General features: G+C 28.3%; 1 protein-coding gene across 7 annotated transcripts; it reads left to right on the forward strand.

Moving 5' to 3' along the window:
- Positions 1-1643: 1643 nt before the first annotated feature.
- Positions 1644-11249, forward strand: LOC105640940 (uncharacterized). 7 transcript variants are annotated; one of them, XM_089726221.1, is made up of 14 exons: positions 1644-1893; positions 1976-2041; positions 2891-2956; positions 3103-3178; positions 3291-3368; positions 4875-4937; positions 5537-5606; positions 6195-6282; positions 6372-6529; positions 6798-6840; positions 9226-9291; positions 9918-9995; positions 10567-10678; positions 10991-11249. In XM_089726221.1, the coding sequence occupies exons 1-13, from the start codon at positions 1795-1797 to the stop codon at positions 10639-10641; spliced, it is 1026 nt and encodes a 341-aa protein (XP_089582347.1). In that variant the 5' UTR covers positions 1644-1794; the 3' UTR covers positions 10642-10678; positions 10991-11249. The 7 variants fall into 7 exon arrangements, 6 of the variants coding, with proteins under 6 accessions (XP_089582347.1, XP_089582348.1, XP_089582343.1 ...); XM_089726222.1 differs by having other exon boundaries at positions 3291-3362; XR_016322660.1 differs by having other exon boundaries at positions 1645-1893; positions 4840-4937; positions 5533-5606; positions 10567-10707.
- The last annotated feature ends 10194 nt before the right edge of the window (positions 11250-21443 follow it).

Below are 21443 nucleotides of genomic sequence, written 5' to 3' on the forward strand. Positions count from 1 at the left end.
AATTTTTCAAAAATTTTAAAACTACGCAGACTGAAATATTTGCAAGAAAAATAAAATTGAGGAAATAATAGGATTTTAGAGATGGAAGCGGGACAGGTATCAGCGAATTTTAAACTACCTGTAACCGTATCTGTATCAATTCTAAATCCGTTTAAATATCCATTTAAGTACTCATATCTGAATCGGTTTAAAATTTTACTATCTGTATCTGTCTCAAACCCGTTGAAAATACCTTTAAACGAAGAGGGTATCCACACATTTTAAACTATTAAAACCCGAACTTATTTAAAATTCATTTTTTACTAATAAGTGGATAGGGTACTCATAGGTGTCCATGGTTAAAATTCATATTCGTCTAAAACTCATTTATAATTATCTATATTCTCATTAAACGGATCGGAGTAGAGTGGTACTCTAAAATACCCGTCTCATTTCCATCTACAAATTAGATTAAGGCTCAATTTGTTCCTTAAACTTCAACGCAACATACAATTTGCCAAAAATTAACTTTTTGTACAATTTGCTTGTTGAGCTTGCCCCAAAAGAACCAAATACCCAATTTTTTAAGAAAACTTTTTTTATATAATTTTAACTAATAAAAATTTAATTAAACAATTTAAAAATTAGAAAACAAAAATATAATAATAATTATAAAAATTTACCGTTTTGATTTAAAAATAAGTTAATAAATATTTTATTCGAAAAAATTATAGAATTAGAAAAATATTTGATTATATTGAACAATTTGATTAGAAAAATATTTATCATTATTTTTTTTATTTTTTTTATTTTTTTTAATTATATTTGATTTCGATCAAATATTTAATTAATTTTTTAATCATATTTATTTATATCAAATAATTTATTTTGGAATTAAGGCTTAATTTGCATCCAAACTCGGACACAACATAAAATTTGTCCAAAATTTAATTTTTTATAATTTGGTCCTTGAACTTGCACCAAAAAATAAAATGTCCATTTTTTTAAGAAAAAACTTTTTTTTATAGCTTTAACTTATAAAAAATACTTCAAATTTTAAAATTAGCAAATAGTAATTATTTAAAAATATAATAATTATTATAAAAATTTACAGTATTTTCATTTAAAAATAATTTAAATATTTGATTTGAAAAAAAATTATTGAATTAAAAATTTTTGATTATATTGAAATATTTAGAAAAATATTTATTATTTTGTTATATGATTATTTTTTAATTATTTTTGATTTAGACAAAATATTTAATTATTTTTTTAATCATATTTGATTTGTATCAAATAATTTATTTTTGAGACAAAATTGAGCATTTTGTATTTTTGGTACCAGTTTAAGGGATAATTGATTAAAAAAGTTAATTTTTAGATAATTGTATATTGTATCTAAATTTAAGGGACAAAACGTGCCTTATTCTTTTATTTTTTGGGACAAAAAGATGAGCAGTTTGTATTTTTGATATAAATTTAAAGGGTAATTTATCAAAAAGTTAAATTTTAGCAAATTGAATGCTGTGTCGAAGTTTAAATGGTAAATTGAGTATTATTTCTAAATTATAATAAAGTTCGGGTGGCATTCCTAAATTATAATAAAGTTACAAATCGAGCTTTATTCCTAAAGTATAATAAGAAGTAGAAACAAATTTGAATAAATAGAAAAATCATCGAACCAAAGAACTAAAGAAGAGCCTAAACCCCTCCCATTCAAACAGCCTTAATAAAATGTCAGCCTTCCGATAGCTGAAAAACCCTCTCCTTCATTTTCCCCGCCACAGCCGATACTCGCCGGAGAACCCAAAAACAATGTTGGAGGCAAGAAGCTTGAGCAAGGCAGTAATTCCATCGACTCTATTTGAGAACCCTTCTCCTGGAAATCTCCAGCCAACTCGCCTTGCCCTCCATGTATCTCCTTTTCCCCTTCTCCATAGCCTTTTTTTTTTTCTTTTATATATAAGTTATTTATAAATTTATTGTTGGCATTCAGGTTAATGAGGATAATTCTTCTTGTTGGGTCTACATGGCTTCTGGGTGTCATGTCTACAAACTGCAGGTTCGACATCAATTTGTTCAATGTAACGCTATTTGAGTTATACTGAGAGGACAAAACCCATTATTTGATTTTTCTTTCTTTCTTTTTTTGTTCTTTTTAATTTTAACCAGCTTAAGGGTTAGAAATTCTAGGTAGTAGGTTGATTGTACTCTTTTTTCTTTAGATGTTTAGTACATTGCTTATAGAGTTGACTTTTTGTTGGGTGTAAACGATTTATTTTTCAAAATATTTGCTTTAGATGGCAATTAAGTTTAATAGTAAGGTTCTGGAAGCATTTCATTATTATTCTGGATTTAATCAGGTTTAGTGATATGATTTTTGAGAAAGAAGAAATGATGGGAATTTCTGTAGATAACATTATGTTTGAGTTTAATTTGGGTGAGATATTTGGTATCCTATGATGACATCTGTAGTTGCAATCCAGCAATATTGTTTTCTAGCGTATTTTATGAATATTCTTGTTGAAACAATAGTGAGAATTTTCATAATCTTTTTTTTTTTTTTTTTTTTTTTTTTTTTTTTTTTTTTTTTACGGATACTTTTGTTTTACAGAACCTATAGCATTTTCTTTCTCCATTATAGTAGTATTTTTCTTAATATCTTTTTGACCTGGGGACACAATTCTTGGAATTCATGTCATTTCTTCTTCTGATTTTTGTAATTTAATCTCCTTAAATATAATTCTTTTTTTTCACATTTTAACTGTCATTGCACAATCAGAAAAGCCAGATTATTATTCAGGCACTGATCTAGACTTGCTAAAAGGTTGTCATGGTTCAGACCTTTTAATGTGTGCCAGTTAAAACTGTTTTTTTTTTTTTTTTTTTTTTATTATTATTCTTTTCATAGATTCCATTGCAAGATTCTTCTATCAGCAAAGGGAAAGAAAGCCTCCTCATCCCCATACAAGCACAGGTATCTGTTGTTATGATTTAAGCAGTTGATTATTTGTCAATTTGTTAAAAGTATGTCTCGCCAGTGCTTGGCTTACCAACTTAGTTGGTTGAATCATTTCAGTAGTAATGTGTTCATGTGGTCATGTAATATTTTACTTTTTAAAGGTCATGGACTCGTCAGTAGTTAACCGCTGCCCTCATCGTGCAGAGATCCAGACCATAGTGCTTTGTGAAACTGAAAGTAAGTGATTTGTTGTTTATATTAACAGCACTTATATACCTTTCTTCTAGACCTTATAACTTTGTATGTATGATATTTTTGAAGTTATATGGTTTCACCAACTTATCTGCAGGTCCTGGTTACTTGGTATTGGGAAGTGTTGATAGTTATGGTCATCTCATAGTCTCTAAACTAGATAGTAGTGGTAAAGGTACTCTTCTCTTTTTTTTAGATTTCCTTATCCATGTTGGAACTTTAAATCATTCAATCCTTTGTTGTTGTTGTTGTTTTTTTTTTTTTTTTTTTTTTTTTTTTTTTTTTTTTGTATATATATTTTTTGTGATAATTTAATTAATAACCAGAGTTTAAGGTTTATTTCTCCTTGAAATTTAAACTCTAGTATAAAGCCCTTCGAAGTAAATCAAGTTATAGTTTTGCTTCTTGGCAGCTTTAGTTGATAGGCTATTGATGGTGAATGCAGGCAGTTGGGACCATGTTGTAGTGATACTCAATGCTTTCAAAATGAAAAGAGTCAAACGAAACAATAATAAATATCTGAGTTAATGACCCAAAAGACCTAGAACCCTGTTCCAAGAATTAATTAGTAACCAATGTTTTCCCCTATCAGTTATATGCACCTGCTTCATTTATCATTATTGGTATCAACTATGGTTGATCGAAAATTATGTGTGTCGAAGTACCCTAAGCATTAACGTATAATAAAATTTATGAATAACATATAAAAGAAGATTAATGACATTACATTTTGAGCGTATTATAATAATTATTCAGAATTTTTCCAATACTACTTAATGTGCAAAAAATTGCTTAGAAAGGAAAAGGAAGTTTTTTTTTTGCACTCTCTGTTTCTCGTGTTATTTCATGCATAAAATAGTCTATTCAGTATCTAGGATGTTTTAGCACATGCTTCCTTTAAATTGGTCATGCTTGACACAAATTTTGAAGTAGGCTTGTATAATTGATACACAAAAAGAAAAAGACCATAATTGATACCTGGACCAAAGTCTTTTAGTTTTTGGGACCATCAGCTCTAAATACAGCCATGAACTTTTGTTACTTTAAAAGTTGTTTCTGGCCTTCCACCCTATTCTGTATCAGAATGAACTAAGGTGTCTGTTGTGTTTACTCATCCTGTGTCTTGTTTTTCATTGCTGTGTTTAAGATAGCATGCTTGGGTAATTTGTGTCTAGTCTATTGGTCACATGCCTAGATTGTTACAAAGCTTGCCATTTTAGGTTTATTGCTTATGTAATCTACAATGATATCGGAAGTTCATGAGAACAGTATATATGTGCTTTTTGTGTTTTAGGCCTTGGAAGATTTGATAATTTCTTTTCCAATAGTGACATCTATTTAATAGATATTTTGGTAGTCTGGCTCTGGGGAACCAACTTGTTGTTTGGTTAGTATATATTCCATAACCGCCCGAAGCTATAGGGCTAAGGCCTATAAAGAAAACGAGCAAAATCTTCCCCCTTCAGGTGTGGCTTAGCATTAGGAAGTTCTTATAGAATGCGTTGTGAGGGAGGGAATATCCTCTCTGCATAGTAACTAAAACTATTAATATACTTATTGTTCTATATTGTTTTGTGTTTCATCTTTTTGCGGTTTTAGTTTCCAATGGTGGAGATGCCTTAGTAACGTGTCTTCTGAAATTTCAGACATTGACAGGCTTACATATTCAGTACTGCCACAGGATTCAGGTGTTGGAGAAGGGAGTTGGGCAGGGCTCTGTTTCAGTCCAACCCAATGGTCAATTGTAAGTAATGTTTTTTTTTCCAAACCAATTTGAACTCATAAGTATTCAGTCTAGTGCTTGCCAATATCTTTCAGATCTAGATAATTGAATTAGCAAGACGCTGTAACTATCGAATGTAAACTAGTGAATCATTAATCGCAGACGAAATGATGAACTTGATGGTAATATCTTTGAGCTGTGCTAGTCAATAACCATCTACAAGTTTCTTTGTTGCTTGTATTACACTGTTTGTGCATTGTTAATGTTCATTTGAAGCAGTGGTAACAGGATCTTCTAAATAGTTTAATGAGCCACCCTTCACAATAAATTTAGTCTAGTTGCACTTAATAATGAAATGCTTGAAGATTTTGGTTGATTGTATGGGTATTGGGGTATGGCTATGAAATTCTTTGCAAATTATGACTGAACTTAATTGGGCCTCTATTTCATCATTTACCAAAGATGCATTTATGGACATCATCGGAAAAATTTTGTTAGTGGCATCTGAAGTGCTTTATCATATCTATTTCTTTCTCTTGAGCCCCTTTTTCATGAATATGAAAATTTTTCCTCTCCTATGCTATTTTTTTTCTTTCTTAAATTTGCTTTGGTCCAGGCAGCTGTAGCACGTAGCTTTTGCAAAAGCATTGATGTTTATGACCAAGATATCCACCTGCAAACTTTACGTACGTAAGTGTTGTGTATGCTTGCTTATTATTTTTTCTCCTTTCTGGTTGCTTCACACACACACACACACACACACACGCACACACGGTTGTGATCTGGGCTGGTAGACACTAGGCATGTGTTGTTATTTCAGGTAAAATGCTGCATTCATTTGCGTGTATACCTCTACGTCAGTATCCACTCCTTACATAAACACCCATGCACACATGCAATTTTATTTTGGAGCTGCAGCCGGTAACAGCTGAAGGCCTGCTGTATGGTCTAATTCTAATCAACTGTCAAAATTCAACTTGACCTAGTGTCAGTCCCAAATTAGCTGCAACAACTTGGATCTTTTGCTCCACCATAATTGGTTAGAGCCAAACTTGCTTAAAATTACCCAGCATATGCTAATAAACTTGCACTTGAACCCTTTGATGTGCCTCCCATTTTTCATTGGTATTATAACCGTAAAGATGTAGCAAGATCTGCAGGAGCTTTACCAGTGTCCTGTTGAATATTTATATGGAGATATCTGTAAAATAGATGGGATGAACTTAATAATTCTGGATTTGATAATTAATTATCTATAATTATGTGTCTCTTTTGCAGACTCTGGTATCCAACATCATTGAGCTTCTTACAAAATTTAAGTCATGGGGATGAAAGTTCAATTTTAGCCATCACTGAGGGCTGCCAGGTAGAAGTTTGTGTACTTCTATATTTGCATAGTTCCTCATTGTTTGCTAAACAAAAATTGTTCCACTTTATCTTGTGGGATCACTGCAGCTGAGTATATGGGATTTGAGAATGAAAGAAAATGGTGGCTGCCTACATCGAATTTGTGGTTCTCTTGGTGATAATTTCTATGCTGTCTGCAGTTCCTCTACTGGTAATATCGCAGTGGGAGGAGCTGATCGTTCTGTGACCATATATGATCCTCGCAGGTTGTTTGCTATTGGTTTGCTATAAACTAAATAGAGGAGATATCAACTAACAAATAGACTGGAAGTTATAGTTTCTGACAAGTATCATCTTTTTGCTTAGTCAAGTTAATTATGTTTTTTGTTTGATTTGTAGAATATGCATGGCTAAGCATACCTCTTTTCCTAGTTAGTGAATTTTGTTGAACATGGATATAAAGCACATGGGACGTCAAATTTTTCCTCCATAAAAAGAATAAAACCTAATTACTAATTTTTTTCTTGACTGTAGATGGGCTACTCTTTCAAGATGGGTGCATTGTTCAAAATATGAGGTTAGTTTGTATTTTAATTGCCACCCACCCAACAATAAAATAGAAGTAAAGTAATTTTTTGGGTGTGTTTCTATATGGAACTGTTTTGAACATTTAGGCTCCATTTGTTTCTGGAAAATAATTTATTTGCAAAATACTTTCCAAATCTTTTTGATGTTTGGAGTGCTCAAAAACGTTAGTCAACAAAAAATATTTTTCTGGTCAAAGGAAAAAAATTAAATCATTTCAAAAGAAAATGATTTTCCTTTTTCAAAACAGGAAAATATTTTTTGGATATTGACAAACTTATTAGAACTTTATAAACACATACACACATATATTAATCTATTGATCATGGTAGTCGCCATTGTCAATCATTGCTAATCGTCATCAGTCATTGACAGCCACTATCAGTCACGGGCCACAACTAGCCACCACCACTGGTCACCAGAAAATATGAAATCTCTATAATTCTAAATATTTTTGTAGTCTTATAAATTTTAGATCTCAATATATTTTTTGCTAATCTTAATATTACAACCAAACAATAGAAAATAAGTTGTTTAGGAATATTTTCCAAGGAAAATGTTTTCCTTGAAAAATACTGGGAAAAATAATCCAAGGTCCTTAAAATTATATTGAGATTTGACACATAAGTTTTGCAATTTGCAAGAATTAATTTTGAGGTCCTCAATTTTTGCTTTCGTTCCTATCTCGTCCAAAAAGTTTATCTTTTCTATCTAAATGTAAGGAAAAATATAAATGGATACCTAAATTATATCGAAGTTAACACTTAAGTCCCACTACTTTCAAAAAATAACTATTTACAATAATTTTTGAATTAAAGTCTATTCTTGATGAATTCTCATAGATTTTAGGGATTTCTTTTATTACCATTTATGTGCTTCACCATTTTTAACCATTTTTTTATTAACTATTTTTTGGGATTCTTGAAGATTTTAGAGATTTTTTTTATTCACTGATAGTAATTTTTTTTTTTTTCAAAGTAGTGAGATTTAAGTGTTAAATTTCAATATATTTTAAGAACCCATATTTATATTTTCCCGTGGCAATTAACAGAAAAAAAACCTTAATTTTTGGATGGAAGGATCTAAGATTGGGACGGAAGCAAAAGTTGTGGACTTCGAAGTTAGTTCTTGAAAGTAGAAAGGCCTATGTGTTAATTTCGATATAATTTAGGGACCCCAAATTATTTTTCACACAAATTTTTTCTAATGGTAAGTTATTTTTCAAAATCAAATAGAGCCTGAAGGCTTAAGGGTTGTTTTAGTTTAGTTTTTAGGCAATTCTTTAGAGATTGTATTCTGTAGTTTTTTATTGTGCCAACAAAAATGTGATTTTTCTACATCATTCTTTTGTTCTCTGTATAAGGTACTCTACAACTACTGAATTCTAGGAGGGAGACAAAATTTTGGTTTACACTGCATTTTGTCTCAATAATTCTAAATATTTTTAGTCTTATAAATTATAAATTTTAGTTTTTTTACTAATTTTAATATATTAACCGAACAGCAGAAGTTGTTCATAAAATATTTTCTAAAAGTTATTTTTGAAAAAATTTACTGTAGTTTAGAGGCATTTTTCAGAAGTTGTTATTTTATAGTTTTTTGATTTTGCCAATGAAAAGCTGATTTTTCTACATCATTCTTTTGTTCTCTGTATGAGGTCCTCTACAACAACAGAATTCTAGGAGCGAATTTTGGTTTTACACTCCATTTAGTCTCCTTTTCTTGAAATTTGGAATGTATTATATATCTGGTTCTTTACTACCATTTTCTAAAATTTTGAATTATGCTTAATGTATTATCTGCATTGCTACATGCTTCCCAAGTTCTACATGGGCAGAGAGTTTGAAATTTGTCGATCGAGTTGATTTTAATACAAAAGAAAACTGAAAAAAGCAATTGAACTGTGCGTTTAATTTAAGTTTGCTTCTTACAAGCCTCTTCCATTTCTTTCCATCACTTAAATTTATCTCCCCGGTTTGAATTTTTATGATTAGGTTATCCTGTATGAGGTGTGTTGTTCTTATCAAAAAAACAATATGATGGGACTGTTAAGATTAAGCCCTTGTTTGGTAATGAATGAATTTCATGAAATTTTGTGGAGTTCATTTGGACTTCTTATTATGAATGAAAATGTTCATTTTACTCTTATGAGTTTAATTTTATAGAATTCAATATAAAGCAAATTTTATCATACAAATGATACAATCTATACTTCAAATTATTTTATACCAAGCAAGGGATAAGAGAGGGTTTGAGAGGTTTTTAGTTATATGTTTTGATCTCTATTAATGTACTACTATGAAATTGACATTTCTTCTTCTGAAGTACCAGGCAACAGTATCTCCTTTGGGTTTAATATTTTAGCTTAATTTTGCAGATAACTGGACTTGCATTCTCATCAATGGACCCTAATTACATCTATATTCAAGGCATTGACTATGAGGTGATACTTCAGAAGCAATCAAAACAAATCTCGTTTTCCTCATTCGTGCATCTCTTGCTTGATAATTACAGATTCAGATTGTCTTCCACTTTCTGTCTTCAAAATTCAATTTGGTTGTTTGGGTCAGTAGAGTGGAGATGTCAATTAATTTTGATCTAGTTCTAATTGCTCTTCTTTCAGTCACTAAACTTACTCTTGAGAAGAAATTTAGATTAAATAAGCTGTTCTAGTAATTTAAATTCTTCTCTCAAATATGACAAGGGGCATTCTTCTCTCAACTGAATGGCATACAGATGTCATGTAGTAACATAAAAGGATGCTTTTTTTAGTTTTGTTTTTCAGTGTCTAGATGTTGAACCATGAAAAGTGCATTTACATTTCAAGTGTTGAGCTATGTTGAACCATGAAAACTACATTTACATTTCAAGTGTTGAGCGATGTTGAACCATTAAAAGCACATTTACATTTCAGTTGTTGAGCATAGTAACTTCATATTATAGACTCTCTGTGATGTTTAGATGCCAAATAATTCAGAGGGATCTTTCTATATTGTCTTAACTTGTATGAATCTCTCGATATATGCTTGCGTTTCAAGACCTATTGGATTAATCAATGTCTATTTTCAGGTATTTTGTGGACAGTGGAGAGAATGTGATAAAGCTTTTTCATTTAGAGGAGACTCAAACTGGCTTGGGTTCAGTAAGGTATTAGTTGTGAAATTCTGTGTAAAACCATGTTGACATGCCCATTGGCAATATGTGCACATACACTAATCTGTTGCAAGCATGAACCCAATACTGTGCCTGGGGTTGTGAATTTGGATTCATTTGGTTGAATAATAATTTCTGTACTTCTTTGCAAGAGGTTGAATAAGTTGATTTAGTAACCAAACCTAGTAAAATAAACATTGGTTCTCAACTGAAGCATTCATGTATTAAACGCGATTCTCTGTTTTAGAAATTGAATTTTGAATTTCTGATGAAGGATGATAAAATGGAAAAGGAAAACACAGCGATTAAAGTGTTTGACATGGAAAGGCCATCACCCAATTATAATTCTGGCAAAGCACTGTCCTGAAATAAAAATCTGGAAAGCCCTGACCTTCTAATAATTTTTACTGCTCATCTAATATGATATAGAATTATAAGTTTTTGCTATTCTGTCAGTTAGGTTGGACTTACATCATATTAACTCTCCATCAGTTGATAGATCCTGTGTTAGTTTTAGTAGAACGTGTCTTTCTCACAGGTTTATAATGTTAGTTCTTTGCTGCAGTGCACAAACAGGGATATACTGGGAGGATGGTGTGATTCTGGCAGTGTATTCCTGACTGATGTTGGAGCGAAATAAACAACCTGAGTAATTTTGCGGATGGATATTCCAAGTGGTGATTTGGCTGCTTTCGCTGTGTTTGAAGTCAGCTTTTACATTTTGCATGCAAGGAATTTTGTTAAAATCAGTAGCCTTTTACTATCATATGTGCAAGTAGTTATTTCAAGCAGCCAATGTTTCCAGTCAAGCCATCATATTAATGAGCCATAACCTATTCAAAAAGAAAAAGTCAAAAAAATATAATCTACTCATATATATGTTTCCTGGAGACCAGCATCCACATCAATTTAGGTTTTACTATCCATGTTGAAGTATGCATATTGAAGACTAAGAATTTTTTACTGGATATTTTCAATGTTCTTTGCAGGTTATCCTTAACAAAATGAGTATGCCGGAGTTTCAGCTGCAAAGGGTCTGAGCTCTAAATTCACACTATCCATTTTGTAAGTTACTCGAGTATAGATGATCCCTGCTGTTTACTTATGAGATATTGTTCAAGAGTTTATCCAAGAAAGATCTCGGATCGATTTGAATAATGTTTTTATTAACTTGACTGAGGCCTATGGCTGCTTAGAAAATTGTTACGTTTATTTGAAATATGATAGTAAAATTTTTATTATTTTTAATTGAATTGCAAGTTGATGCAGCCATTTTGGGTTGGAATGGTAGTTGCTTGATTTCAAGTTTCGCTTATTGCTTGTCAAACAATGAATATAGGTTTTTTGGATTTTAAGCAATTGACCACAGCATAGTTGGGAAGATGGTGACTTGTGACATGATTTTGTAGACCTCTTCCCTCTTTTGAGTAAAATATTCTGATGAATTTTTCAAAGTCAAGGTCTAGAATCAAGATCAAGAACAATTGGTAGATTATGGTTTTTGATGAATTTTGGTTGGTTTTGATTGATAGGGGACCAGAAAATAGGCCCCATTATTTATGAGATCATCAGTCCAATCAAACAGCTTACCAACTGCTATATATTAAAGATATATGTATTTTTTTTCTTTAATAATTTTGCATACCATCTCATATGTGCACCTCATATTTTATTACCAAACAATAACCACCTCCTGACATGGATACATCATTTGAATTCAAAGCAAAATTTGAAGCATTTCATAATTTTCTAAAACAGAAAAATATCATTTTGACAATGAAACAAACGTATCATGTCCATTTTCACATGCTATCATATTTCTTTTTTACCTTAAAGGTAAATCATTATGTATATATATATAATCATTATTTTCATTGATATAGTGGTAGCTTAGTTTATCTTAATCAATATTCATATTAATGAAATTGTACCTTAATCTTTATTAATATTTTTAAATTAGAATGTCTTACCTAAATTTAAAAACACACTTCTTATGTCTTAGGTCTATGGATCCAAGAATTAATTTTAAGTATAATTCATTTTGATATTAAGTATATTTTAATTAAAAAACTATAAATAATATCAACATTAAAGAGAATTTAAAAAAAGGTATTGGAGGGGAACATATGTAATACTAGAAGTTCACTTCAGTCCATTCATTTTGGAGGTGGCTATAGGCCATAAATTAGTGATGTAATAATTTTGACTTGACTGATGAGTGCTGAAATAGCCCCACTCCCCTCTTCAACAATTGCCCAAATAGTACAAAACGAATCCCACTTTTCAAGAAACTACCTCATTTCTGCATTTTCTTTGATGCAAGAAAATGACATGATCTTTATCTTTAGCCTGATGTATAAATTTTCCGCTGAAATATACCAGATTTGTTTTATGGCACTAATTTTTCCGCGAATTTATCATGACTCTATATTTTTAAATTTTAATAATAATTATGTCTTTTATTGAAAAAAAATAATTTTAGAAGAGTTTAATTATGATTCTCCACCTTTATATTTTATTTTGATAAGGGATATAATTATTATTGGAATATGAAATTGTAGGATAATAATAGATCCCCGTAAAATTAAAAGTGTCATAAGATAAATTATGTAAATTTTAGGGACAAATTTATATATTTGGCCCTTTTATCTTTAGCCTCAAGAATCAACTGGGAATAAAGAACTTACTTATATACATGCAAAAGAAAAGTATCTATTCCGTTCCGATTTGTTTCGACTGTCTTTCTTTTTTAGATGTTTCAAAATATTTATATAATTTTTAATTATAAATATAAAAATAATTATTTTTTTATAATAATTTTTATAATTATTTATAAAAAAATTTTATAATATTTTAATAAATTAAAAATAAAAAATAACAAAATAATTTTTATCGTCTAAATTTTTAATATGTGTTGTCGAACCACGGAGTAAAACGGGACAAAAAGATGTTTTCCCCCACTTATTGCATGTGCTAGAAGTTGATGGAAACATTTCTACAACAGAAAATATATAATCTATTAATTAACTGAATGAATAATGGTTTCTTGCTTCTTGGGCTCAGGACATATCCCTAATCTTCTTGATTATTTTATAATTATTATATGATAATTATAAATGAAGAGACTGAGAGACGTGTGAAAAGAGCCCAGACTGTACAATTCACAGTGTCAGCCATGTGTGGCAGTGGGTCCAAAGATAGCATTTTCTAAGGACCACATCTTAAGCCCCAATCAATAAATAAATATATATAGGGACTTCAAGGCTGAGGCTACACTAGATTATAGGTCCACTACTTGTAATGTATATTTTTTTTTCTTTCTTTTTTTATTTTATTATTATTATTATTTTATACTGATAGTTAAGGGTGGTCAGGTTCGGAAATGGTCGGTTCCGTAACTGATGATTCTGGTTTTTAAAAATTTAAAATTAAAATCGAAATAAAATTTGACGATTTTAATTATAATTTGGAATCGAATGATTACGGTTCTAATTTCAGTTCTTTTAGGGTTTTAAATCAACGGTTCCGGTCGATTCTCGTATTAATTTATTGACATTATAAAATCAAAAGTTAGACTATTTTTTTTTTGAAATTTTAAAATTTAAATATTTATGAACTTAAAGAAAAAAATTGAAAAAGGCTTAACTTAATTTATTTATTAAAAAAAAGGTTTGAGCTTTTTTTTAGAAAAAGGGCTTGAATTTAATTTATTTTTTTAAATGCAATGAGGTATTTATAGTAAATCTAAAAAATTAATTTTCCACAACTACCCTTAAAACTAGCTGTTATATAGTTGTTATGAGGGTTAATTTTGAGATTTCACAAAAATATTTGAAAAAATAAAAAAATTATTGAAACCGGGTGGAACCGCCTGTTCGAACCGTCGGAACCTGTGGTTTTTTCGAAACTGTCAATTTTAACCGGTTAGAAAATCCACCGATTTATAATTCCTCAAAAGATAAAACTAGAACCGAACTGCAGATCCCTAATTCCAGTTCTGGCTCAGACCAATTCTAGTTCCTCGCGGTTCTCACTGATTCCGAACTGGCCGTTCCAGTTTCAAAACCCAGAAAATGGCCACATCTGCTGATAGTGATAGTTTAATAACATTGCAGTATCCTTTTCAGTCATTTACATCTTAATTTCTTCTTTTTTTATTTTATATAATGAAAGTTTTTGTAAAAAAGATAATTTGATTTCAATTCTTAGTGAAATAATGATATAATTATAATCTCCTAATTACAATCACAACTCGGGATAATTTAATTTTGTTTCGAAAGTGTAATACATCAATAGTAAAGGTGTTAAAAAGAAAGAAATAGATTTAAAACAATATAAAGAAAATTAGTACGGACTAATAATAACATTTAAAATGAAAAAATAAGAATAATTATAGGATTTAATTAAATCACAAGTTGAGGATAAAATGAAAAAATGACGTTTAAAATTATATATTCAGGTCTTACATAGACGTTTATAGGTAGTGCGATGCATCAATTTTATAAGGTATAAAAATGACAAAATTAGACTTAAAACAACATAAAGAGAAATTATCTCAAAATACCAACAACTTGGCATCACTGCAGACTTAGCTATAAATAAAATGAAAGGTAAATAGAATATCCGTATATTTAAATATAATACTCTCATCTATTTTCAAAATATAAATCGATCTTAATTTATTATTTTGGTCTTAAATATAAGTTAATTTTATATATTTTAAAAAATAATTAATGATATTTTTTTGATATTATCTCTCATACACTAAATATAATAAATAATGTATAAATAACTATTAATTTAAGAAAATATAACTTAATTAAAGTATTTTTGAATTTATTATAATTTAAAAAATTAATTATCTTTTAGGTAAAATCTCAAACTATTTATATTTTGAATTAAAAAGAAAATACTGAGGAACAGAGATGGTACGTCACAATGTGGCTCGCATCGCAATGCCAATTTCTCGGAAGATGAGACCCACAAGTGGGTTTTGTGAGATCTCGGCTTTGCGGCAGATAAAAGCAGCTTTTTCTAATTTTCTTGGAGAACGGAGAGGTAATAGCCAGAGGTGTGTATTTTTAGGTTCTCTGAAATTTGTGTTGTCTGTAAAATTGTGAATTGTGAATTCCAATAAACCATTAAAGCAAGAAAGATACCTAATTCTATTTCGGTCCCATACTTTTCATATTCAGAACTTCGCATCTTTTGAAAAACTACTAAATTTATTTAAATAATAATAAATTATTAAATAAATTAATTATATTATTTTTAATTTAATATTAATTTTTTTAAAAAATTATTAAATTAAAGTAATAATTATCAGTTATATACAAATGATAAATATATAAAAAAATATTTATTACTCTTTAAAATCACAAATGTAACAAATATTTTGAAACAAATTATTTTATCAAATATTTATAAATATTATGGAATGAAAATGATATTATGTTTAGAGTAGTGTTATTTACCTCACAGTGATCCTAGAGCATTGCATTTCAAATGTCAGATATAACCTTGAATGATTTTGCAGTGACATATAGATGAGAAAGAAACTTAATTTTACAAGAAAATGTATACATTAAATACATATTTCCACAATTAATAATTTTACTTCACTTCATGATATAATCAATTATATATGTCTATGAAAATGATAACAATCATTAATTTTTCACTTAAAAATATATTTTTTTGCATCATCATGTTTATTGGTCATGGTTAATTTGATTCAAACTAATCAAAATAATTTATATACTTAATAAAAATTTTAAGCCTATAATAAATTCTATAAGGATCGAACATTACCCAGGTAAGTATAAACTGGACTGGCAACCGAATCGGTATCATGATCTGATCAAGATTGGATCGGGTTGGATTAATTCAACCGGATTCTTAATCTTTAATTTTTAATATTTAATATTTTTATATAAGTGTGTGTATATATATTATATATTTCAACAAAATAATTTTCAACTCAGTTTTTATTAAGAAAATTCGATTTTTTTTTTCAGTTTTATCAAGAAAACATGGTTTTTAATTATCACCGGTTCAACTTGATTTTCTCAAAAAGTTTTTTTTTTTTTTCAAAAATCAGTCCAACTTGATAATTGAACCGAACAACCACTTGATTTCAATTTAACTAGTTCGACTGGTTAATCCGATCTAATTCCAACAGTAGTATATGAATACCCTTTTAATTTATTTGGGAGGATATGAAATCATAACATAAGAATCATTTTAATAAAAATTTTTTAAATCTAAATTCTATATAAAAATTTTAACCAAAATATGGATCCTACCACTGTTCATGCCTAATCGAAAACTTTTATAGTTAAATAAAAATTTTAAATCTAACATCAATATAACCATACTGAAAATCAATAATCGACTGCCTTTTACAATTAATTTAAGCAAAAAAAAAAATCCAAACAATTAATGACCATTGATTAAGAAATTAATTTAATCAATGACTTCAATAATATAATAATACAAAGCTGTTAACTTTCCTCCATTATTGATAAAAATACAAATAAATTGTGGGAATGCATCTAATTTGAAGTGTGACTTAAATTATTAAATATAATTTTTAATAATAACTAATAATATAGTATGAATTAATAGTATGTAACTTAATTTAATTCAACTTAGCTTGTCTAAATTTAATTTGATTTCAAGTTTGATCAATTGTGTGACCGAGTGCAACTTTAACTAATTGTTAGTTAACCTCATTTTCAATTTGGTTATCTTAATGTCATTTAGTTCTAAGTATGACTTAATCAATCACTACTTAATTTAATTTCAATTAGAATATTTTACTTTAACTTAATTTTAGGTGTGACTTAATTTAATTCAAATTAGATTGTCTAATTAATTTGATTCGAGTGTGATTTACTCAATTGTTAGTTCATTTAACTTTAATTTAGATATCTTAATTTAATTTGATTTTTAAATATAATTTAATAGAGTATCAATTAACCATTCAAGTTATTGTTCTTTATCTATATGCATTAAAATTTATATGTAGAAAAGTCTTATAGACTTTACTTATATTCATAAAAAAATGCATAATAAATGTCAAAATGATCTGTACAATGATTGATCATGAAATTTTACTTATATTCATGTCAAAATGTGTGTGCTTATATGTCATTTGAATTATAACAGTCAAGTGTAACATAATCAATGGTTACTTAATTTAATTTAATTGTTACTTAATTTAATTTAATTTCAGGTGTAGTTTAATTTGATTCAAGTGTGACCAAGTGTGATTTATTCAATTGTTACTTCATTTCATTTCGATTTGAAAGTCTTAATTTAACTTCATTTTTAAATGTGACTTAATAAAGTATAAATTGACTATTTAGATAAAATTAACTACTCCAATTCATTGGCTCATTCTTTTACTACTTATTCACCATTTTGCCACTTCACCTATAAACAAAATACTTATTTTCGTGTTTGGTAGTTAAATTATATATTTAACATACACTTCTTGTTATAATAATTCTTATTTTTCTAATTCATGATTAATTTTTAATTCATCTGATTTGACAATCTTTATACACATAAAATTCTAGAAAATATTCACAATTCATTTATGCATTTTACAACTTAATTATTCTTCAATGCACTTATTAGTGCAATAAAATTTATACGTAGAACTAGTTTTCAAGTATAACAAATATGACTTATTTAATTTTAATTTTAATGTCCTAATTTCATTTGATTCCAAATGTAACCAAGTGTAGCTTAACAAAAAAAAAAAAAAAAAAAAATGTCAAGTTAAAGGAAAACGAAGTGGCATATAATTGTTTGTGCCTCATAAATTACTAAGACAATTAGAAGAATACGATTTGTCAGGTAAAAACAAAATAAATGTCATGCATGTGCATTGATAATTTCATCCATTTTGTCTAAAGTTATTAAATTATGAAAGAGAATGTCATGCATGTGCATTGATAATTTCATCCATTTAATGTTTTATCTAAAGTTATTAAATTATGAAAGAAAAGTATTTGAAATTCAAATTTTAAATCTGGATACAAGTGTCATTTTAAGTGCTATGATCTCAGATCACCATGAGCCAAAAACATCTTCCCTCAGTTTGTTTGTGTTGTAATTTACTGTATTCGTTCCAAAATACTTGTCACATTTGAGGTTTTAAAGAATGATAAATTTTTTTCCATGTTTACTTTTGGTATATGAACAATAATTGTCGGTTCAATTCTTCAAAAAAATTTTCTCTCTTTATTTACTGCTACCTTTATGTATTCCCAAAATCTCTCCACCATTGTGGTTGAACAAAATGTGAGAATTGAAGCGTCTAAAATTTAAATTTGGTGTTAAGATATATTAAATTAAGGTAATATAGTTAATTTACTCAATAATTTATTATAATCTAGACAAATTTAATGATTTTCTTAAGGGATGTAAAATTTCAAATGTGATAAGTATTATGGAATAGTGATAGTAATTTAAAATTGATTAAATGTATAAATTTATCTCAGTTATAATTGATTAAATATATAAATTTACCTCTTAGTTATTATAATTTTAATTTAGTAACAGCTTAAATTATGACAAAGTTTATTATGTGCTTGAAATTACTAATTTTTGTAATATATATATTTTTATATTATTAATAATTTTTAATATTTTTATTTTTATATGTAAAATATTGATTTGATATACAGTTTAATATAATGTTAAAATAATAATTTTTTTACTATTTAATATATTTATTCAATCTAATTTAAGTTGAAATATTCAATAGAATGATTTTATAAATTACACTGTTATGCAACTTTATAAGTTGAAATGTTGAATTAAGTCAAACAAAAGTAAAGGGCCGTTAAATTTTTCTTGTTAGTTCAAGTGCCAATTTATTTATTTTTCCATTTATAATTACTAATTTAACATATCTATTTAACTTTAATTATAATATATAAAGGTTTTGCTTAAATAAATTACTATACATGTCATGAAGCCTCAAAGCTTGTAGTAAGCTTAATTTGAACCTATAGCAATTTCTATACACAAACCAACTATAAGGCTCAAACCACAATTCATTATCATATATATTCAAAATATGGGCCTAATTGAAACAATCCTTAAATTTATTTTTAAAACTTTTACAATTAAATTAAAAATAAAAAATTTCAATCTTAATATTTTATTCCCAAATAAAAAAAAATTATAACATTAATTTTATAATGTTATTGTTTGATTTACAAATCTTAAAACAAAAGGATTACACCAAATAAATCGATTGAAACCAACCTAAATCAGTGCAAAACTGATCAAACCATCATACCTGATGTAGAACATTCTAATCAATGGCGAAAAGAGAGAAAATCGATTTCGCTCGATAGAACAACTATTTTCCAATCAAAATCCAGCGAAAGAAACTGGAAACCACTCCTCTCCAACCTCCATTTAAGTTATCTAACTCAAAAAATTTCTACTTTCATGGCCTAAAGTTGCAGAATATATAGAGAAACGAAGCTACAGAAATAACTCCGGCCAAGAATTCTGACTCTAGCGAGCTACAACTAGTGAGATAAGTTGAAAATGGTCTCTCCTCTGCCTTTAAGTGATTTCCCTCGATTAATTTTGAGTTTTATTGAGTTTTTGGGATTAGATTAGTAGAGTTTGGTAAAATTTAATAAAATAAAATATGAATTGCTAATAAAAAAAAAGATAATTAGAGTTTGAAATTGATGCTAAAATGAAATTCCAATCAAATGATTCATTAAAACATCATATTCATAATCCATATAAGATTTTGGTTGATTTGAATATACATGCAGAGTGTATTATAAATTAACGAGCAATTTACATATGTGAACTATATAGTCATTATACTTTATTATTATTATTATTATTGGAATTCATATTGATGTACAAATTATAAATCATATTGTATAAATTATGGAATGTAATTGTAAATAATTTTATTGATGACGACATTGAGTGAATTGAGAAATGGATTTAATATTAAGACATCGTGATGATTGATGAAATTGAAGGATGTGAATTACGCCTATATTTTTACATTTCAACCATAACTGTTCCGGTCAAGCAATTTTTTATTAACATAATGACACCGAGCCCTTATTGGAGTCCGTGTTACTGAATCCGCTGCTTTCGGAGCTCTACCAACTGAGTTATATCCCCCCAGCTAAGTGGAGCATGCATGAAGGAGTCAGATACTTCTTTTATTCTCTTTTTTGGAACAGCTGGGCCATCCTGAACTTGAACCAGAGACTTATTTGTCGAAATAAAATATAGAATGCAAGTTCATGATTGAACTATAGTAAAATTATTTTATTTTAGTGAGAGTTATAATTATTATTTAAATGTGAAAGTGTAGGGTCGCGATGAGTCCTTTATAAGTTGCTTTTCTTTTTTCTTTTTAATTGTGTTACTCACCAAATGAAGATTTGTTGCCTAAAATAATGTAATCTGACAATTGTCTGCTTTTCGTCCAGTTTTGTTGATCTACCATTTGGTTTTCGATTCACTGGTTGTTATCTTTGGGCTGACATGGCAATTTTAAGCATTTTATATTTGATCATTCCACAGTAAGAAAATGGTGACAGAAGTATCAGGGTAGGGGGTGGAATTTCAAAGAGGAAAATTAAATAATTTTAGTTGATTGTTAATGAGGGTAAGAGCGTCTTTTGGGATTAAATAGCATGTGAACCGCATGTGACTGACTGGAAGATGACTATATAAGATGTCATCTGCTGATGTGGCGAAACGAGTCCTATTTTGACCCTCATGTCAACTCCAGCGTGCCACGTATGTAAAATAACATCTAATTAGAAAATTATTGAACATTAAACACCTGATTGAAAAAGTTTATTCCAACACCAAAATAGCAAAAATAAAAAAAAATTCAGAGACTAATTGTATAGTGAAACCTAAAATATTTAATAACCCTGAGGATGATAAAATACTTATTATTTATTTTTTTATGCTTACATTGGCGGGGATGATCAATTTATTCAATTTGATCCGATCTGAATAGTTCAAATAATATCCAATTCAGTTATAAATGAATATATGCTAATCAAATTACATTCTCAAATTAGATTAAATTAATTCATTTTTCCCTATTCTTTTTAAAATAACTTTTTTTTTGTTATTATATTCATATTTAATTTAATATGATATGATTTGAATTTTCGACTGATTAATTGTAGAGTGAATATATATATATATATATATATATATATATATATATTAATTTTTATTATCGAATCCAAATCCAATCCATGATCGGTCTTAGTCTCACGGAAGAGGGTTTGATTCCCACAAATATTGCAAGAAAGTAATAAGAAAATAAAAGCACCATCTGGTGCATTTAACGCATAGAAAACCTAACCAAACATGTTTATAGATTTAATAATTCAAATATTATATGTTTAATTG

Source organism: Jatropha curcas, chromosome 9 (genome assembly GCF_041381405.1).
Source record: "Jatropha curcas cultivar XTBG-Jc1 chromosome 9, XTBG_Jcur_1.0, whole genome shotgun sequence".
NCBI lineage: Eukaryota > Viridiplantae > Streptophyta > Magnoliopsida > Malpighiales > Euphorbiaceae > Jatropha > Jatropha curcas.